This window comes from Silurus meridionalis, chromosome 13 (assembly GCF_014805685.1).
Source record: "Silurus meridionalis isolate SWU-2019-XX chromosome 13, ASM1480568v1, whole genome shotgun sequence".
Taxonomy (NCBI): Eukaryota; Metazoa; Chordata; class Actinopteri; order Siluriformes; family Siluridae; genus Silurus; species Silurus meridionalis.
Genome location: NC_060896.1, coordinates 8,650,132 through 8,672,401, shown reverse-complemented (window position 1 = coordinate 8,672,401; position 22,270 = coordinate 8,650,132). Strand labels below are relative to the sequence as shown.

General features: G+C 36.0%; 2 protein-coding genes across 2 annotated transcripts; both read right to left on the bottom strand.

The window, feature by feature from the left end:
- Positions 1 to 2,689: 2,689 nt before the first annotated feature.
- parp12a (poly (ADP-ribose) polymerase family, member 12a) lies at positions 2,690 to 11,243 on the bottom strand. The gene is made up of 12 exons (XM_046865252.1): positions 10,834 to 11,243; positions 9,096 to 9,231; positions 8,701 to 8,977; positions 7,799 to 7,915; positions 7,526 to 7,658; positions 5,410 to 5,578; positions 5,124 to 5,235; positions 4,924 to 5,020; positions 4,182 to 4,254; positions 3,967 to 4,097; positions 3,710 to 3,861; positions 2,690 to 3,446 (listed from the first exon to the last, which is right to left on the bottom strand). Exons 1-12 carry the CDS (start codon positions 11,142 to 11,144, stop codon positions 3,193 to 3,195), a joined length of 1,962 nt encoding a protein of 653 aa, XP_046721208.1. The 5' UTR covers positions 11,145 to 11,243; the 3' UTR covers positions 2,690 to 3,192.
- Positions 11,244 to 12,851: 1,608 nt separating this feature from the next.
- On the bottom strand, positions 12,852 to 20,800 carry LOC124396043 (protein mono-ADP-ribosyltransferase PARP12-like). Its single transcript, XM_046864995.1, is given in 13 exon segments — positions 12,852 to 14,861; positions 15,077 to 15,100; positions 15,103 to 15,227; positions 15,937 to 16,067; positions 16,206 to 16,281; positions 17,471 to 17,567; positions 17,658 to 17,778; positions 17,869 to 18,037; positions 18,153 to 18,285; positions 19,636 to 19,731; positions 19,806 to 20,106; positions 20,200 to 20,335; positions 20,432 to 20,800. Coding segments are annotated over 13 exon segments (2,010 nt in total). The 5' UTR covers positions 20,752 to 20,800; the 3' UTR covers positions 12,852 to 14,580.
- Positions 20,801 to 22,270: the final 1,470 nt, after the last annotated feature.

Below are 22,270 nucleotides of genomic sequence, written 5' to 3'. Positions count from 1 at the left end.
TGGTTTAGATTCAGTGTACAAAAACTGCATACCCTAAAAAATCTCTAGCTATAGATATAAAGGTTTTTAATTGTTACATGATGTATCCTACATCACCATTTTGTGACTTTATAAAGGGCAGCAACTCCAGTTAAATAACAGATCACAGCAGATAACTCCACACTCAAGACACTACATCTAAATCCAGACACAACAACGAAATGAGCAAAAACATGAAGAACTTCAATGCCTGTGGTGCAGACTGACATTTTGTTATATATCGTGTGACATGTCCTTATCAAAGATGCTCTTTTGTTCTTGTAGGTGTAGCCTGTGTAACTATACTATAATACAGAAGGTTCTGTTAATATGTCATTTTAAAATCTTAAACCTTCCGAATAAATCCATACAGTATCTCATAAAAGTGTGTACACTCACATTTCAGTAACCATTTTATTATATGTTCCAAAGGGACAATACTATAGAAATGGAGCTTGGATATATTTTAGAGTAGTCAATGTGCAGCTTGTTTAGCAGTATAGATTTACTGTCCTCTAAAAATAACAACATACTGCCATATTGTCTTGATAATTGGCAACAAAAGTTAGTACACCCTAAGTGATAACAGCTGTACGTTGTGTAACCAAGCTGGGATATGCAGTGAATAGAAATTCACTTTGCTATAATGTATATGGGGTAAAGACTATTGTATGACTTATTCTATTCTTTACAGGTTTTTTCATTTCCTGGAATAAACATCTGGACACCCACACAGGTGTGTTTTTGCAATGAACAACAAAATGTTGATAAAATAGACATGACCACTTCCTATCTGCTATCTTCTGTGTGAGTGCAACAAGCTGACTCACTAGCTTAGGACTTCAAGGTTCTTTTGTACTCAACACAAAACGTCAGTGAATAAAAGTCTTAAATCCAAAGTTCTTCGTTTGACTGTTTAATTATGAATCTCAAAACATAAAAAAAAAAACCTTAGGATCTTTACTTTTCTTACAAATTAACTGTGCAGTTTCAAAGGGTTGTATTTCTTTCATACTAAATCTAACAGCCAATCAAATTACATTACACTAGATCACTGGCTAACTGTTTACATTCCAAATTCTATGTTTCATTTGCAACACAGGTTTTTCTCAGATTTTACAGAATAAACTCAAAATATTATAACTTCCATAGAGATGGCTTCAACATTCTGCAAGGACAAATTGCACATTTGCAGATATGATCCCTGTCAGACACATCATGCATTTTGATCTGACAGAGCTCCCTGAACTCCTAGCTTTTCCAGGAAAATTATTTGACCCTTAAGCAAGGGAAGACATCTTCAGCATATAACTTCAGCAGAAACAGGTGTAAAAGGAAATGTAAAACACCAGATCTGCTTAGTTCACTTTTTTTATTTTGTAAAAAAACTGAAAACTGAAACTGAAACTGGTCTAAGTGTCCATCACACAGGAACCAGCATGCAGCCACTCTCTGCTTACTGAATAGCTTAAACTATATGTGCTTATTATTAATTTATAACCAGAAGGTGGTGAAGGAACAGGATCCTGGATCCCACCTCATGAAGATTTTGGACCTACAAAAAGAAAATTCCAACCCTGCCGTCTAGAGATGTACCAGTGCTAGTTGGATCCCATTTCATTAAGATTTCAGACATTGGACTTTGAGGATGAACAACCTCTTGATCAATACACCAAAAAATAACATTCTACATATACTGTTTCTTTATCAATTAACATTTAAAGGCTCTGGCATAGTGAAGTTGGTTTTGAAACTGTAATAAACTCAGATGTTGAGCTAATAAACTGTAGAATGTACATTACTCATAATCACACACTTCAGTGCTCATATTTCTCACATTTTCCAGCCTTTGAAATTTTTTATGATTTATAATTACAATCTTGGTGTCACCCAAATGAGGATGGGTTCTCCTTTTGAGTCCGGTTCCTCCCAAGGTTCCTTCCTCATATCATTTAAAGCAAGTTTTTCCTCATTACATTCGGCCCAGGCTATATTTTTTACATTCTGCAAAGCAGCTTTGAACAAAGTATATGGTATACTATATAAACAAACTTGCATTGAATGAAAAAATCTTTGTGTGTAGTTGTTTCAGCAGTCTCCAGTGGCGGCGCTGTTTCTAATAGGATTTCATTATGTATCCAAAAACACTCAACAAATATTTGCATTGTGGTTCTGTACTTTTCTCATTTTTTTAGAGTGACTTTACCCTAAATAAAGTTTTACCTGCAACATCTGTCTACGCAGTTTCCTCTGTATAGCACATAATATCAGTAATTATGGGTATAAAATCGCATTTTCTAAATGAAACAGCATCATTTAGTTATTTAGCATTAGTGGCTAACACACCTGAAAAACCAACCTATCTGACATTATAACATTTTAAGTTGGTATTTTCAAGATATTTACATGCTATTCATGTTAAATCTTAGTTAACTGTGAGGTAAGCTAATTAGTGACTTTTGTTAGCTAGCTAACAAGGGTAGCTAAGAATAGCTAGTTAAAAAAAAATTCAAGCTAGTGGTTAATAAATTAGCTAGTGATTAATAAAGCTGGTTTGCAATAGCAGAGTTATCTGGAGTTACATTTTGTAGTAATGTGATGAACTTTGGTAGAAAATGAACATGTTGCTTTTTAACACATCAGAGGAAGGCAGTAAATGACACAATAGCAATTTCAAAGGCAAAATGTATACATAGAGTTTAATGAATCTTGAAACACTTCTAATAAAATTAACCCAATTCTATGCTACATTCAACATGATAGATTTCACCTTTTTGTCATTATTTCATGCTCTGAAGTCTCCATATAAACAGTGTAATGTCTTGTTGGTAAATCAGAACATGTCTAATGCTGAAAGTCCAGTAGAACCAGACATGTATTTCTATAAGCAGAAAGAGAAACAATAAAAAGAGAGGCCGTATATGAAACATTTGTCAGAACTGAGACATATCAATAAACACAAAACGTACACCGTAGAAATATTTAAGCTCGGATGTATTCATAAACACTACTATAAGATTAGCAGTGCATCAATAGGATATCTAATTATACAATCATCAGGAGAAAAAGTGCATTAGTAAGCTACCTAAAGTTCTTTTTGTTTCTCATAACATTAAAACTCAAAAAACAATGTACTTAGTTTGTTGTGAATAAAAAAATACATTCATCACAGTCCTAAGAGTATTCAATAATGTATTCAGGATAGATCTGATACTTCTCAAAAATTACAAAAATAGCTGGGTTGCTTGTATTGTCCACACAACTGTCATAAAACCCTGCATTCTTTGTCTTCTGTGGAGGTCGAAGAAAACTGCTGGATCCTTTCGTATATTCTCCTACGAGGACAAGTGCGACGAACATCACCTTAGTGCCGTCTTTGCTCTTAGCAAACCTATCTGAGTACTTGGCATCTCTGGCAAAGTAACTTCCTGCACAAAAGAATAAAAATAAATATATTAGAGTATGATGGGATGGACTATGTAAAAAAAAAATAATTTTTTTACAATGTAAACAATAAATCACATTTTCAAGGCAACATTTAAATGTGTTTTTTAAACATAAACATATTTCACAGCGGTAAGCATATTTTGTATGAAAACCAAAACATTTAATGAAAACCTCTCCACCTTCTAGAATAAAACATAATACAGGGGAATTTTCACACATATTAAACTTTAAAACAGTAAGATACCTTTGCCATAAAGTGATCCATGAACACCACAAACCCTCCAGTCAAAGTTCTGCTCACAGATGGCTTCAATTAGAGACTTATCTGTGCCATGGAAGAGGTATTGCTCATCTATAACTTCTCCTCCATTCCTTTTCATCATCTGGTCTTTCTGCCTGGAACAAAAAGGACAAATATTTGAACTTGAACATCCAGTTGGTGTTGTTTTTATAACGTCACTGTGTCATCAATAATAGCATCATGGGTTAAAATGCACATACCACTGAAAAACTGTCCAGAGAGAAGGATTTTGCACTCGTTTAATGCTATGGATGGTGCTTGAGGGCATCGTCCTCTTAAACAGCTTGGATACGCTTACATAATTAGGTTCAGACATTAACAGCTTAAGAATCTGAAAGAATACATTTTGTTAATCATTATTTAATATAGTGAAAATATATTTTTAACCACTGGTGAAGACAAACGAATTGTTTACCGTGTAAGAGAAGCTGGGCAGTGCTGTTTTATCCCAGTGACTAGGAAAATCCACAGTGGTTTCTGGCGCATCACTAAGATTAAGTATCATCCATTAGGCTCATTCTGTAGTAATATTTACTGTATAATGGTGTTTCAACACACATCATTTACCTTAATACATACAGTGATAGTTGTAAACACAATATAGTATTTTCATCTTGTTTAAATGACCCTATTTAAATATTCTTTTATTTAAAAGTCATTTAAAAATGACAAAAATACGTATAATGAAATCTTGAAATTGGAAATTTTAGAAAAGACGACATTAGACTAAATAAAATTTCGTCAGAAAATGCCAAATGAAACCAATTTGCATAAAGACCAGGGAGATTTTAATTAATTGATAAATTTTTTTGTTAAGAATTTCTTAATTACAACATTTCAAATTTTAATAATTATAAAATAATATTTCTTGGTGCAACTGAATTTAAAACAAGAATATTTTTTCTTTTTATATTTTAAAAGGATTTCTAGCAAACTGAGTAAATTGTAAAAATATAAATGTTGAAATTGAATGCCTTTTCAGATAGATAGATAGATAGATAGATAGATAGATAGATAGATAGATAGATAGATAGATAGATAGATAGATAGATAGATAGATAGATAGATAGATAGATAGATAGATAGATAGATAGATAGATCATTAAATCCGTTAATGCGTTAAATCACATGGCTCAGCCCAATAAAAAGAAAGGTACCTTTTTGATTTTCCTTTAACATCTTGAACTGAAACAAATCGTGGCCTCCGTCGAACCTCTCGTTTTGTTTTGTACTTCAAGTTTTGTTGATACATACCTGAAAATTGTAACATTTTATATGAATTAATGCTATAGAAAAACAGTTTGTTTTATTCAAAGATATTAAATATTTTTGATGTACAGTTTTTGAAAGTGACTACCTTTCAGGTAGAGCACATAATTATTCCCACCCAAGCTGAATGGAATTTCAGTTTCAACTTCTGAGAGATACACGTTCTCTAAGGATTTTGAGGTGATTGATTTTTCATCTTCCTATAGGAAATAATAATTTTTTTCAGTTTACTGCGATATTAACTTCCTTGAATTACATTAAATTACACTTTACTTATAGATATTTGTGTTTTGTGATGAAATGTATTGTTATAGTTATCTAAATTCATATTTTAAATAATTAGGATAAAATTATTGTTAATGAACTTTACTGACCCCCTTGCCATATTCAATCCATTTCCCCTGATCATTCTTCCAGTACCAAAGCCACTCAGTGGTCAGGATGAAGTAAGGAGTTTTGGTAACGGAGGATGCTGTAGAGAGACGACGAACTGCTCTTTCTCCACATTTCATTGAAATGAAATCCACAGGTAAAAGCCCAGAGCTGTAGTCCAAAAACACAGTATGGTCATATTTTCAGTTTCTCTCTTTTAAGAAATTATTTGAAGTCAAGCTCTAAGAAGCAACCAATTTTAGCTGATTAAAATCTTTATGACTCCTGTGTATCAGCAATCCTCCATAGATATCAACACTTTTTGGGCAGGAAATTACCCATCTGTTTTTATTCACCCTTGGCCTTGAAAGCACCAAATAGTGCTCCTCCCCACTGATATACTGTATCTCACAAAAGTGAGTACACCCCTCACATATCAGCAAACATTTTAGCATGTCTTCTCAAGGAACAATACTTTAGACATGAATCTTGCATATATACAGTATTAGAATAGCCAGTGTGCAGATTGTACAGCAATAAAGATTTACTGTGCTCTGAAAATAACTCAAAATTAGGCAATCATTGTCAAAATAGCTGGTAACAAAAGTGAGTACACCCTAAGTAATCACAGCTGTATGTCATTTAACCATGAAAAGCCACATGTCCTATTCATCACATACATGTTTTTGTCTGCTGGCAGGATCATACAAATGTGTGTATTGGGTGTTAGAGCAGTTAAAATTTGGTGCTTTGAGTACAATTCTCTCATCCTGACCACTGGATGTTCAACATGGCACCTCATGGCATTTCTGAGGATTTGAGAATTAGAATTGTTGCTCTCTACAACAATGCCTAGGATATAAAAAGATTGGTAACACCTTAAAACTGAGTTACTGTATGAGTCATACAGAGGTTTTAAAAGACGGATTCTACAGGCCTCGCAAGAGTCAATCAAAGAAGTTGAGTCCTTGTGTTGTGCATCAGGTGAAACTGGCTTTAAAAAACAGATGCATGAGTGCTGCAGCATTGCTTTAGAGGATGCAAATGCAAGCTTGTCGGCACTCAGACCATACGCCGCACACTGCAACAAGTCAATTTGCATGGTCATCGTCCCAGAAGCCTCTTCTGAAGCAGCATGTGTGGCAACGCCCTGGTGAGGAGTACCAAGATAAATCTAAATCCTTAATTTGGTTTTACTAGAATCTGTAAGACAGATTTTTTTTCACATGATTTAGCACTCTCATGCAACCGCCGACTTTGCCATTGGTAAAGGATTTTCTGGCGAAAAAGCTTTCTGGGAGAGAGCTGAATAAAGCTTATTTACTCCTTCTCATTCCTTGACTGGAAGATCTCTTCATTTGTTTTTTTTTTACCAATTTTTTGAAATTTTAAAGCTTATTGGTAATGAATTAGTGAATAGCTAATAGATTTAAAGCTTGAGCCACACAGCTGATATGTCCGCTCGGACATGGGGTCTGAGTTCAAGTTGTAGAAACATCTCAAGAATGATCAGTGGAAGCAGGATGCACCTGAGCTCAATTTTGAGTGTCATAGCAAAGTCTGGATGCACTGAAATAATGACTTCAACGCACCACCAAAATGAAAACTGCCTTGCTGAGTAAGCTGAAGGTGATTGAGTGGCCAAGTATGTCTCCAGACCTAAACCCTATTGAGCACCTGTGAGAAGTGCCATGTGTCTAACATCCAGCAGCACTGTGATGTCATTATGGAGTAGTGGAAGAGGATCTAGCAACAACCTGTGCAGCTCTGGTGAATTTCATGCCCAGGAGGATGATGGCAGTTTTACATAACAATGGTGCTCCCATGCTTACACTTTGGACACAGTTTAGACTTTTTCACTTAGGGTGTACTAGTTTGACCAATCAATGTTCTGCACTATATCTAGCTCCATCGAAAGGTCCTGACTTAGCTCACATCATAAACTGTGCTCTGCTGCACCACCTATTGAAAAAAAACTATTACCGACTTTAAAAGAGTATCTGCAACATTTTCCAGGTGATAGCAAAGATTCCAGATTATGTCATCAAAAGTAACAAAGCCACACCTCGTAGCCATTTTACAGACGTGGCATGTAGGCCATGTAGTTATATGTAATACCTGTTGTCATTCTCTGGTTTACAGTAGGCCCTCTCAACATCCTCTTCATTGGGAAAGTGGTTCCATTTTTGCCCATCTTTATCCAGAATCTCCCATTTATAAGGCAGCTCATAATGAACACGGACACATTTCTCTAACAGAGAAACCAAGAAAAAAAATGTTACTTTAATGGGCTGCAATTTGATTTCTAGATATTAGAAATTTGTAACTAAAACCTGAGCAGTCAGTACTTTTTTGGATTTGGACACTTAGTGAATTGTTAAGGATTGATACCTTTGAAACTGCAGCCTTTGCCCACATAGAAAAGGCAGATTTCATTGCGGTCCGCCTCACTCACAGAGTTGCTGGAACGCTGCTGTTTTTTCACTTCTTTGACGTGGGTAGGAGACACTGTTAGAGATTAAAGTGTTAAAATGGCGTTTTGCATTATTGTACTCTGCGTTCGACCTTGTACACTGCACATCTGCTCATTAGCTTTTACTCCTGTGACAATAAATTACGATAAACAAAATCTCAGTGCCGCAATCCCGCATGTGCCAGGCATGGGTGCGCTTTGGGAGTAAATCTTTGTTATAGTGTGTTTTCCTGTTTGTAACAATTATCATCTGATCATTTTGTGCAGTACTATACAGTATACCACAGTGCTGTTTACATCCTGTGTCTTATTCCACAGATGACGATTTCAACAGCAACAATTTAATGTGATTTAATTGATTCAAAGTGATTTTTTGTAATGAGAAAAGGTTTTCTATAAAGAGACATTTGTTTAACATTTATGTCAGCGCTTTGTAACAGTAACAGTAAAACCAAAGGATCTTTTTTTAGTTAGATAATATGTGTTTTTTATGTTACTAACTACAGTAGAGAGGCCTATGTGGACAAGCCTGATAATAGCTGCTGTAACACACAGTAAACTGATAATAGGAACTATTTTGTTTGGTGGATGTTTCTCAAATCATTTTTTTCTATTATTGGTAAACTGTTATGGTATAAATAGAATTCTCATAATTCTAATAACAACTTTAATCATCATATCATTGATTATTTCTCCATAACAGCATGCCTGTTAAGTTTTGTTTAATAATGGCTGTTAATTTTATATTATCCTAAAGTGAATCATCAAATGTATGGATTTTGATGAACAATGCCCAAAATCACATCAAAGATTATCAAACCTTTCTCTGCTCGTTGGGAGAGAGACTTATCATTCTGACCAGTGAGAAGAAACTTATTCTTGTATGTTTTCTGTAGGTTGCGAATATTTTCTAGACTGAAACCTCTGCCAGTCAAAATTTTCATGGCGGCTGCATCGAAATTATGAGCTCGCTTGCAGGCAGCTCCGAATTTGCAGTCATCCTGCAGAAAGTGCTGGCAGACGTGCAGGTTGATGCAGGATGTCTGATATTTACAGCTTCCATGTTCTCCATTTCCCTTATTATAATGGGAACAAACCTGAAGGAAAAAAACATCATGCAATATTAAACGCGAATTAAACTGATAAAGGTAAAGTAATACTGTGTATGTTTAATTGATCTATGTAAAGTTTATTTAGCATGCAAGCTGATCCAACCTCTGGGAAAAGAGAAGGGTCATTCTGTAGCAGAAGCTGAAACAACTGTGTTTCTTCAAGAAAATTAAGGTTCTTGTTTCCCAGGAGAACAGAATTGTGTGCTGATTTCAAATCATGAGAGTGTCTGCATTTATTCCTGGGGTTGATAAAGAAGAGATAATGTTCATCAGCTATCAGAGTTTTTTTCAGAGGACATATACAGTGTCACATATACACATGCTTCCTGAACTTCTCAAATTAGAAATGTTTCTACAAAATATAATTCAGTCATTCAATTCTGGGTTTTAGGCTGAGTCTGGGCAAAATCCAGAGATCCACAGATAAATAATACTTTAGCTATGAGCGTTCACTGAAAGGTTTTCATGTTGCATCTACATCTAGATAGGTAACAGTTTGAGTATAGCCAATAGGATCTCTTTTTCCTCAGATTTCCATTTCTTCTAGATATAATTTTTTCCTTTAGATGTAACCAAATTATCTTACAACTCATAGAAAGGTTTTGGTTTTATATAAAGGCAACACACTAAAGCAGTGGTCCTCAACCTTTTTTTGCACTACGGACCGGTTTAATGTCAAACAATTTTTTCACGGACCGGCCTTCAAGGTGTGGCGGATAAATACAACAAAATAAAATGATACGACCGGCATAAAAACTGGGATTTTCTAAATATAATAAACGTGAATCCACTGTGTTGTTTCTTGTTCATTTTGATAGCTTGGGGGTTTCAATTTAGCGGTAATGTATTATGTGTTAGCGGCCGGAGCTCCTTTAAGAAGGTAGAGGATATAAAGTAAGGCCAATTTCCATCCTAGATGGTTTTGTTTTTTTTTATTCAGTACCTTATTAGATTTTTTCTATGATTCCAGCACTGGTAGTTCTAAATCACAAAAGAGATTTCTCAATGCTTAATGCTTACATTTACATCAATCAGGCATAACATTATGACATTATAACCTTCTGTAAGTGAATAACACTGATTGTCTCCTCATCATGGCACCTGTTAGTGGGTGGGATATTTTAGGCAGAACGTAAAGGTTTCAAACTCAAAGTTGATTGGTTAAAAGCAGTAAAAATGGGCAAGCGTAAGTATTTGAGTGAGTTTAAGAAGGGCCGAATTGTAATGTCTAGATGACTGGATCTGAGCATTTCCAAAACTGCAGCTCATGTGGGATGTTCTGGTCTGCAGTGGTCAGTATCTATTAAAAGTGGTCCAAGGTAGGAAAAGTGGTGAACCGGCGACAGGGTCATGGGCTGAAAGAGTGTTGGATCATTGCTGGTAGGTGGTAGATCAGTGGTTAAGGATTGGATCACAGGTTCCAATCCCACCACCACCAAGACCCTTAACCCTCCCCTGCTTAGTTGTAAGTCGCTCTGGATAAGTGCGTCTGCCAAATGCCATAATTGTAAATGATGCACGTGAAGAGCAAAGGCTGGTCCGTGTGGTCCGATCCAACAAACGGGCTTCTGTGAAATATGCTGAAGAAGATAATGCTGTTAAAGCTCAACGGGTCAGAACCGTTTTGGCAGCAAAAGTGGGACCAACACAATATTAGGCAGGTGATCATAATGTTATGCCTGATAGGTGATCATAAAGTTATGCCTGGTCAGTGTATATTTCCACATACGTTTCTGTGAATAAAACATGAGCCACAAGAACTATACAACAATACAGTATGACAGACCTGACCTGATTTTGAACACGACAAAAAAAAAGCTATAGTGGGATTAAACCCTTACCCGAATTTGCAGTTTCCGCACACGAGATAGGTGCACAAGTGCAGGTGGTCGCAGCCTGTGCATTTCGACTGGTCTTTGCACAATCTTAGCGTCGTGGTCGCAATGATGTGAGTACCGGGACTGAGCGCGCGCTCGGCTGAAGCCTCCTCATCGACAACACGGAAGTTCTCGGAGTCCAGGAGCGCGCGCCGCAGAATCTGCTCATCCACAGTGAAGCTCTGCCGTATAATACGGTCCAACTGCTGGAACTCCAAACAGCACTGGTTATTACAAAGCACACGCAGGATGTGATTAGATACGAGAGACGCCATTATTCTCACTCGCTCGTGCCTCTGACTTCGTGTCCCCTGGACTAGTTTAAGTCTCGGTTTGGAGAAAACGAAAGTGAGAATTCTTTGGTGAACGTCGGATTCTTATGTGCACAATACCAAATTGTTCAAACGAGTGCACTACTTTTATCCTAAGTAGTGCACTATATAATAAAAGACCTGTTACTGATATGGTAAACATTTTTTTAGATGTCTTTATCCTTGTTTTCTTCTTGTTTAACTCTTTCTATTGATCACGAGTTAATTTGCTGGTGATCTCAAAATAACAAGTTGTTTTCGTTACCACGACTCTTGCTCAATTCATTACTGTTCAGGAGGAAACAATGTTGTTATGTCAAGATCACTAGAACATTAAGTCGTGACAACGGGAAAATAACTTTTTTATGTCGAGATCAAGAGAAAATTAAGTCGTGACAACAGGAAAACAACTTTTTTATGTTGAGATCACGAGAAAATTAGGTCGTGACAACAGGAAAACAACTTTTTTATGTTGAGATCACGAGAAAATTAGGTCGTGACAACAGGAAAACAACTTTTTTATGTTGAGATCACGAGAAAATTAGGTCGTGACAACAGGAAAACAACTTTTTTATGTTGAGATCACGAGAAAATTAGGTCGTGACAACAGGAAAACAACTTTTTTATGTTGAGATCACGAGAAAATTAGGTCGTGACAACAGGAAAACAACTTTTTTATGTTGAGATCAAGAGAAAATTAAGTCGTGACAATGGGAAAAAAAATTTTTATGTCGAGATCACAAGAGAATTAAGTCGTGACAACGGAAAACAAAATTTTTTTGTCGAGATCAAGAGAAAATTAAGTCGTGACAACGCGAAAACAACTTTTTCATGTTGAGATGTGTTCATGTTTATGTGTTCATGAGAAAACAAGAACAAAAAATGTAATTCATGGCCCCTTAGGACTCCCTATATATTTAGTTATTTAGTTATAACAGTACATTTTATTATAAAAAGCGCATAAACTTTAGTCGGTTAAACTTCTTGATATTTCTAAATGAATCTATAATTATATAATAAATAATAAATAATATAATATAATAAATCTCCTAATAACCTACATTACAATGAATTCAGTCCTCTTTTTTTGTAGCCTTATGCAAAAAGTTTTAAACATCATTCTACAGCCCATCTGATCCCTCAGCAGTGACACCTGAAATACAGCTCCTCAGTTGAGATCATCTTTTAGATATTTATTTATAGAAGTTCTATATAAGGCTTAAGTTCACAATAAAACAGGTCCTGAGCCATGGGGGAGAAGGATCTTGATAAGAGAGGTGACAGAAAACCTTTTATATGTAAACAAATTATCGACAAATGACACAATATTGACAAACAATTGTGGACACCTGACCATAAGATTCATATGTGCTTTTTGAACAGCCCATTATACATTTAGTGCCCATTAGATATTATAATTACCTCCACTATTCTGGGATGGTGTTCCACTAGATTTTGGAGTGTAGGATGAGGAGGCTTTGGGGGACGTCAGGTCAGAGGGGTTCTGAGTATTGAAATCCCAAGGTATTGTCGGAGCTCAGAACCCCTCTCTGAGCAGACACATCATTGGTGGATTCTGTGTTGTAGTTAATTCCCTATGTAACACACTTAATAATACTAGAATAAAATAGAATAGACTTCAAAAACCAATGAAGGATCTTCAGTCTCGGATGAGGAAAGCAAAACTTCTTTATTGCAGTCACGTATCAATGAGCATATAAAAGGTGGGCACTCAATCACAAGCAAAATGATCAAGTGCACAGAATCTCTACGCATTCTCATATTTATTCCCTGATGCCACATAGCATATCTTTGATGTGTTATCTCTTTTTTTAAACTCTCCTTCCTTGCCAGTTTCCCCCTATTTCTTTATAACTTCTTTCACATCCTATATTTTTAATTTCCCATTATCTCCTGACCTTGGTTCTCAACCCCTATATTTGGGCTTCCTGTTTCCCTCAGTTACCCTCATTTTTGGCCTTGCTCTTTTAGAATAAAAAAAACAAATGTATGTGTAGAAAACCTTTCTTCCTCAGGTTTTTTCTCATTTTATTATTATCCTCCGTGCCTAAACAATCATTTTGCGGCCTTTTTGCCTTCCTGCATCTGCAAAGTTTTCTGCTTTTATTCTAATTTTTATTGCTATTTTCTATTCTAGTATTATTAAGTCAGGCTAATATCCTTCTATATAGATTACTGTATATGTTCATATATGCTTAACTGTTGTTCTACTTATTCGTCTTAGTATTTTAAGTTATTATATGCCTTACTTTATTATATGCCTTAACGCTGACTGTGTTATATGGCCTTGAGTAATAATATTCACAGGCTTGTTATCTTGTTCCTTCTTTAGTTCTGCCACCTGCACACATTTATCTTATGTCAAGTTCTTGTGATGTGGTCCTTCACATCTTATGTCTAGTCCTTTTGATGTTGACCTCCACTAACTTCTCTTTATTGGTTTCTTTTATTCAGCTTCTTCTCGCAGATGTTCTGGGACAGCTCTTAAGAGCAGTCTTCGAAGACAGTATCATCAGTTTCAACGCCTCTCCCTAGCAACTGAGGTTGCACAATTAATTGAGAATCTATCTACCCCCACTGGTCCAGATAACCCCTTCCTGCATCCTCGCATCGTGCAGCATACCTTTACGCGTGATATGAGCACACAGACCTCGCCTGACCTACATGCTGTTCTTCACCAGGAGACATAGACTGACAAGACTGAAGATTCTGACGGCCTTCGCACACCTGCATCAACTCTTCCTCCTCTCTCCTCATTCCACATCTTCTCCTTAGCCTTCCTACTGATTATTCTCCAACTTCCTCTGTATTATCTCCCACTCTGGTTTTCTTATATTAACCATATATTATTGGAGCTAGCGTTGTACACAGGGCCACTGTCATACTGGAACAGGTTTGGGTTTCCTAGTTCAAGTGAAAGAAAAATGTAATGTTATCACATCCAAAGACAGCTTATCAATTGTATGCCTGGCAACAGTTCGAGAAAAAAAACATTCATGGCTGGGAAAGTCAGGTGTTCGATTTTTTGTCTATATAGTGTAGAGTAAACCTCCCAAGGCAACAAAAAATTAACTAAAGAAACCAAGTTTATGGCACAATCCATAGTGTCTTTGTTGCACTGGCTCATCATCCCCACAAGAAAAATACATATAGTAATATTTACTGACTAAACCAAACATCTTCCTTCATCTTTACAGAACAAATTCCTCATGTCCTGCTTTTAAATCAGATCACATCCTTCACACATCTATTATAGTGTAAGTGTAATATTGCAGCTGTAACACCAAACATATTGTAATTGAATATTCATCATTGATTCCTTCATTACATGTGCTTAATACTCTAAAAAATCTAATATAATATGATTCTCCACGGATAATTATGAAATCAAACATCTGGATTCCTCAGGTGCATATTCTATTACAAATTCAGGGTAAATCTGGTACTTCTCAAAGATGATAAAAATGCTCGGATTGCTGCAGTTGTCCACACAGCTGTCATAGAAGCCTTTGCCTATTGCTTTAGAAGGAGGACGGACAAAGCTGCTGCTGCCCATGGTGTAGTGGCCCACCAGGACCCGTGCCACAAACATCTTCTTTTTGCTGCCTGCAGACTGAGAGTATTGATCAGAGTAGGAGGCATCTCTGGCAAAATAACTTCCTGAGTAGGGAACAAAAAAAAATGTCCACTGATACAAAGAAATAAAACTTGAATTGTGCACTAACATTATAAATGTGATTTAAAATGTATTTATTTGTGCAACAGATAAACACCTGACACAAAAATAGGAAGTAGCCTATTGCACTGTATATAACAGTTACAACAGGTTATAATGTTCAATTAAGAATCTGAATTATTTATTCATTTGTTTTCACCTTTTCCATACAATGTGCCATTCACCCACAAATTCTCCAGTCGAAGTTCTGCTCACAGATGGCCTCTATTAGAGATTGCTGTGTGCCGTGAAACAAGAGTCTTTCATCCACATCTCTCCCTCCATTCTGTGCCTTCATCTGCTCTTTCTGCCTGAAAAGAAGACTCATAATATGCAGTCACAGCAGGCATGTAGTTACATAGAAATATGGAAACTGAGTTTGAAACACATTTGCCCTTCTGTTAGAATAGCTTAAAGCAGAGATTTCCAACCACCAGGCCATCTGGCACTATAGACTACAGCAAAGGAGCAGTGGAGATAAAAATTAATCAGTGAAGTAAAATTGTATTAAAACACACACACACACACACACACACACACACACACACACACACACACACACACACACACACAATAAATACTTATCATACACGAAGACAGCTAAAAGGTCAAAATTATTTCCATTCCTAATAGTGGAAATCCTTGGTCATATATTAATTGATATTAATGGATCAAAAATCAATAATTGATCACTTGTTCAAATATAACAAAATTCTTGTTTTTTTGTCTGTGTCATAAATAGTTCATACTGTAGGGGGTTGGTAGCTTAGAGGTTAAGGCATTGAACGTTGGGTATGTAGATAGTGAGGTTAAATCCCAGCCACACCCAAGCTCCTGGGTCACCCAAGCATTGTTAAATATGCTTACAATGTTGAGTAAAAGCTAAAGGTTTTGGCTCTACAATTGAGAGATTGTACTGAACTTATCAGTAATTACATTATAATTAGCAGCATTTTCAGAGTCCATTCATCATTCCTTAATAAATATTCATGACTCAATGTGAGCAGTCTTTGACCTTACCACTGGAAAACCTTCCATAGAGAGCTGTTCTGGTTTCTCTCAATGCTGCTGATGGTATACGTTGGCATGGTCTGTTTAAAGAGCTTTTCTATCATGAGAAATTCTGCCTCTGTCCTAGACAGGGAAACCAACTGCCAAGACAACAGTAAATCACAAAAAAGTGTACTAAAGCAGTAGGAAAAAGCAATCATTTAAAAAATAAGGCATGTCAACATAAAAAAGCTTGGAATCATCGGATAGTCAGAAATAAAACAACACAAGATGTGTACCTTGTATGAGAAGCTTGGTAAAGCTCCTCTATCCCAGTGAGCAGGAACTGTCACAGAAAAGGTGCTGGTGCTTTCACTATGAAGAAAACAAACAAAAACAGATTTACTATGAGACTGCTCAGAGTTTTTAAAATGCATTAGACATAATTTGCACATCATATTTACAAAAATTTGAATAAAGATTCAGAACCTAAATAAACAAATCAAAGTTGACAGCAGTGATAACAAAGAGGAAACTTCAAAAGGGAATCAGAATTTAGGTTCAAATGGGAATCCTCTTCTCTTCTGACGATCATTGTTTAGTGGGATTATAAATCACCCTCTCAACCCTTTTACAGTTATAAAGTTAAACAATAGTAGGCGTGTTGAAGTGATGTTTTCTTACAAGCATATTGTACTGAAATGAGCACAGGCTGGTGTTTTCATTACAGCAAGTCATTACATACAAATGTACAATATCTAAGTAATAATAACTACTGAAATAAGGGTAAAAAGCAATTTATGAAAATAAATATTATGGGGGTATTCATATGATCTATTTAAGAAAATGCTGAGTCAGGATAAGGGTTTACATCATTCACATCAAAGTTTTTAAGATTATTTGCTATTAATAAACCCATGTACAACTTTTTGGATTATTTTAGCTATAATTACTGATTCTTACACATGCACATTTGTTATATACTTAGGATTTTAATGAATTAAATGTGTCCAGGTTACTGTCTGTGTAGAGTATACATGGTGCATGGTTCTGGCAGTAACTTTGTGGGTTTCCTCTCGTTTCTTAGGTTTACTGTGTAAAAAAATGAAAGTAAGGAGATTGTCAGTGTTAGATTCCCCCTCACCATGAATGTGCATGAATGCATGTGAATACTCTCCCTTGATAGACTTTGGATTCCATATCTACCACCTAAACAGTGGCTACTGAAGATAAATGATTTATTTCAATAGTTGAGCATTTAGATGATACTAAAGATTAAATATCTTTATCTTAAAGCAAATGTTTACTTAAACCTGAGTTAAACCTTCATATTGTATATCTGCCTTCTTTTTTCTTTGTTTTTTATTTTTCTCCCCATCCTATTCCCTCATATAAAGCATTTCACTGCATGTCGTACTCTGTATGTATGTGACAAATAAAATTTTATTTGATTTGATATTATGATATTGCACCAGAACATTGTGTCTAGAAATTGTGTGAAAATTGTGCATCTGCAAATTCATACGAAACAAAAAAATGTATTCAATGAGATTCAACCTGATACCTCTTTAGTTTGCTCTCAACCTCTGAAGCAGAGACAAATCTTGGCCTCCTGCGAATCTCTCTCTTTGTTTGGTACAGGATGTTTTGCTGATACATGTCTGCAAATCAAATATACCACAACAAAATTTGGGCATATATATTTTTGTAATGCTACAGATAGAATAGAAAGCATATTCTGTTTAAATTACCTTTAAAGTACAGCATGTAGGTATGTTTCTCAGAACTGACAGAGATTTCACTCTGGGGATCCAACTGGTAAATGTTCTCTAGTGTCTGAGAGGTAAGGGAAGTGTTCAATTGTGCATCCGTCTGTAGACAAAGATGTCATGTTATGCCATGTAAAATTAATGAAATATATGTTTAAAACCTACTACTTAGTCAGAAAAGAAAGTCACTAACCCCCTGTCCATATTCAATCCATTCTCCTTTTTCATTTTTCCAGTACCAGAGCCACTCAGTGGTCAGGATAAAATTAGGGGGTTTGGTAACAGATGATGCTGTGGACAGACGACGAATTTGCTTCCCTCCGCATGTCATGCAGATGAAGTTAACAGTCTCAGGCCCTGGACTGAATGTTAAATTTCACCATTTTTATTTGCACATTTTTACACATATATTTTGCCTTTTGCGCAAGTCTGTTCCACTACTTAATAAAGGATACAGAATTAAAGATCAGTGTTTACCTCACATCATTAGCTGGATTACAGAAGGCTCTCTCAATTGCTTCTCCATTTGATAAGTTTTTGCATGTCTGTCCATTCTTATCTAAAATCTCCCATTTATACGGTAAATGGTAATGAACACGCACACACTTCTCTGAAAACAGTAAAAAAACTTATTAAATACTTTAATATAAGGTATACTTATATAAACAATAAGCTTACTGAAAGAAAACAAAACTGATATTTTACAGACATGATACATATTTTCTAATTAACATGAGCTAGATTATTCATACTTCATCTAAAGTAATTTATATTTTGTTATAGACATTACTTTGAGCAATGTAACAATATTTTTTCATCACTGCACTGCAGTCTGTTGGAAAGAAATGCATTCGCCTGCATGGGAAGTGACTGGAATGAGAATAAGGTTCTGACCCGAGGCATCTTTTAGTATTAAAGTAATATCAACAGAATGCCTGCATTTCAGATACTGTAAAGGTTTTTAAATGTAATATAAAAAATAACTGGTGTGGTCATATACAAGCTTTCTTATTTACCATTTCTCAATTAGTCTAAATAAATCAAAGCACAAAAGAAATAATCAAAACAGCTTTTTGTGTCCAGTAATGTATGTACATGGGCATCTCTGGTCAGTCAGTTTTAATTGTACATATGTAATTAATGTAAAATATTTAATTTGCAAATCTGTATACTACTACAATATTTAAACCATATATTTAAGCCACTAACTTGTAAACAAACCTAGTTAGAGTGAATCAGTGCATATACAGTATTAGAGAAACTGAATGTAAATAGGTACCGTAATTTCCGGACTATAAAGCGCATTCATATATAAGCCGCACCCACTGAATTTTACAAATATTTTTATTTTTAACATAAATAAGCTGCACCTGTCTATAAGCTGCAGGTGTCTACACTAATGTACTTTACACAGGCTTTAACGAAAGACACGTTACACACGGTGTAACGGGTGAAATATGTTGCGCTTCCTTTAGGAGCATAGCGGTATTTTGGAAATAGCATGCCAGAAGCGAGCTCTCCCTTCACCCAGACTCAACACGTTACAACGGCTTGTATCTAAACAGTAGCCGACCAAGAAAGTCATTGTTCACTGTCTTTCTCCTTCCTTTCACAACTATTTCTTTCGGGAGTTTATCTTTTGGCATCGTCATGCGTTAAAAATCACCCGATGGAAGTTTTTTCTCCCGATGCCGTGCAGCTCAGAACACAGGTGAGGTGCGTTTTTTCGTTTCCGTTCGGAAATTTCTTTGGTCTAATGTTAGGGGTTCAGTTTGTTTGGCTTGAAGTTTGTGAAACCGGAAAAAAGCCAGGAAAAATTAATAAATTAGCCGCTCCGTTGTTTAAGCCGCGGGGTTCCAAACGTGGCAAAAAAGTAGCGGCTTATAGTCCGAAAAATACGGTAGTTTCTATCATCCAGGAATCCTTCAGTATGAGTTTGATAGCACGATCAGCACAATACCTTTAAAGCTGCAACTTCTGCGTATGAAGAAAAGGCAAATCTCACTTGGCTCAGGTTCAATTGCTGGCTTTGAACTTTCTCCAGCAGCTAAAGATACTGAATAGGCAAAATAATATAATAAGAAAAAATATTGATCTGTATCAATAAAGCCAATGGCATTTAATTCTAACCTGTTCCAGGATTGACTGGTTTAGGGCCAGAGACATGAGGACCAGATGGTTTACCCTTATTCGAACTAATCAGAAACCTATTTTTGTAAATCTTGCTGAAATTGTTGATGTTTTCTTGGCTGAGTCCTCTCCCATTAAGAATTTTCACAGCAGCAGCATCAAAAGAATGAGCTCGTTTGCAGGTAGCCCCGAATTTACAGTCATCCTGTAAAAAGTGCTGGCAAACATGCAGGTTGGAGCAGGACTCCTGGTATCTACAGCCTCCATGTTCTCCGTTCCCCTTATTATAGTGGACGCAAACCTAAATCCATGCATAACGTGAGTCAATAAATAATGAACATCTTTTTTTATCATATATTGTGTAATAAAATATTATGTCATGTCTTTCACTGACTTCTGGAAGAAGGTAGGGGTCATTTTGCAGCAACAGTTGGAAAAGTGCAGACTGTCCAAGTTGCTGGAGTCCAAATTTGCTCAGGAGTGATGAGTTATGAGACGAATCCAAGGCGTGGGAGTTTTTGCATTTTTCCCTGTAAGAAAATTATGCTTTCCCTGTAAGAAGAACTCTGAGTGTTTTATTGATCAATCGTACTAATAGATTTCTGTCCTGTAGTCTATTTACTTACCTAAACCTGCAGTTTCCACAAACCAAATACCTGCAAAGGTGCAAAGATTCACATCCAGTACACTGCCCAGGGAGAGTCTTACAAACTCTGAGTGGTGTTTTAGAGATGATCACAGTATCAGCACTGAAAAGCTCACCTCCTGCTCTTTTCTCACGGCCTTCCACCACCAACAGCCTGTCAAACTCACACAGAGCTTCTCTAGGCACCTCATCTGGCACGGAGAAACGTTTCCGCAGTATCTGATGCAAAGTTTTAAAATCTAAACTGCCTCCGTGCTGACAAACTACCTGGAAAATATCCGATTCAACTGCATGCGACATTGTGTTGAGTAGGAAGTGTACAGTGTGTCTGTCTTTAACTACAGCACACTTCTACAGCGTTTGTACGAGGGTTGCCAGATTGTATGCAATGTTTACACCTCAATCGCTCAATTATTATAGTTCTCTTATTTCTTTATATGTATACTTATTTAACAGCTGCTGCTAGTTTGCACTTCTAAGAGTCTTTATATTTATTTGTTGTACAAATATTTTCATATTTATCTGCTATTGTCAATTTGCACTGCTGTGTACAATAAAGTTCTATCTATCTATCTATCTATCTATCTATCTATCTATCTATCTATCTATCTATCTATCTATCTATCTCTCTCTCTCTTTCTCTCTCTATCTATCTATCTATCTATCTATCTATCTATCTATCTATCTATCTATCTATCTATCTATCTATCTATCTATCTATTTATCTCTCTCTCTCTATCTATCTATCTATCTATCTATCTATCTATCTATCTATCTATCTATCTATCTCTCTCTCTCTCTCTCTCTCTCTCTCTTCCTCTATCTATCTGCCTGTCTGTCTGTCTGTCTGTCTGTCTGTCTGTCTGTCTGTCCGTCCGTCCGCCCGTCCGTCCGTCCGTCTGTCTCTGTAATAGTCTGACTTCATTCATCAACTAAATCTAGAATTGTATTTTAATCTTAAGGTAGTGGTGGACAGTAACAAAGTTAATGTAATTTGTTTCTATACTTGAGTAGCTTTTTTTTTTTGCATATCTGTACTTTACTGACGTATTTAACTTCACTACATTTCAAAGTCAAATATTTTTAACATTTTATTCAACTACATTTTGCTAAATCAGTCATTCCTTTTTGTTCATGAGCGTTTAACTGTTCAAACACGCAGCAAGCCACCAATCAGGGTGAACCAATCAGCGCACACTCTTGTGTTTAACTTGTTTTGATTGGCGCTTGGTGGTTTCTACTTATCACTAACATACAGTTCAGCGACAATTCAACAGTAAGAAGACTTTGAGAGGAAGAAATGATGGAAGAAACTCCTGACTCGAACTTGCCACAACACTCGTGGCCTTGTTTGAGCGATATAGAAATAGTTGGAAAGAACGTTTAGGGTACATGATAATTTTATTAGATATCAGTGTTTGACATTAATATCATTTTATTAATAGATTAGTTTGCTCAGAGAAACAGAGTCTTTCCACATAAACTGAGTTGATTAAGTCATTATAGTCATAATAAATCATAGTACTTTGGATATTAAGTACATTTGAAAGTAAATACTTTTGTACCTTCACTCAAGTCAAAGTTTAAAGGGAGCAACATTTACTGTTATATTTTACCTACTGTATCTCTACTTTAACTCAAGTGCATGGCTTGTGTACTTCGTCCATTACCCTCTTACAGTAAGACAAATAAATAGAAAAAGTCTGAGTTGGCTTTTGCAGAGCAATCTGGCAACCAAGAGCGCTCTCACAGGAGTGGATTTTTCAGGAAACGAAACCTAGAGGAAGTGCACTGGCACTGAGGCTTAATCCCAAATAAA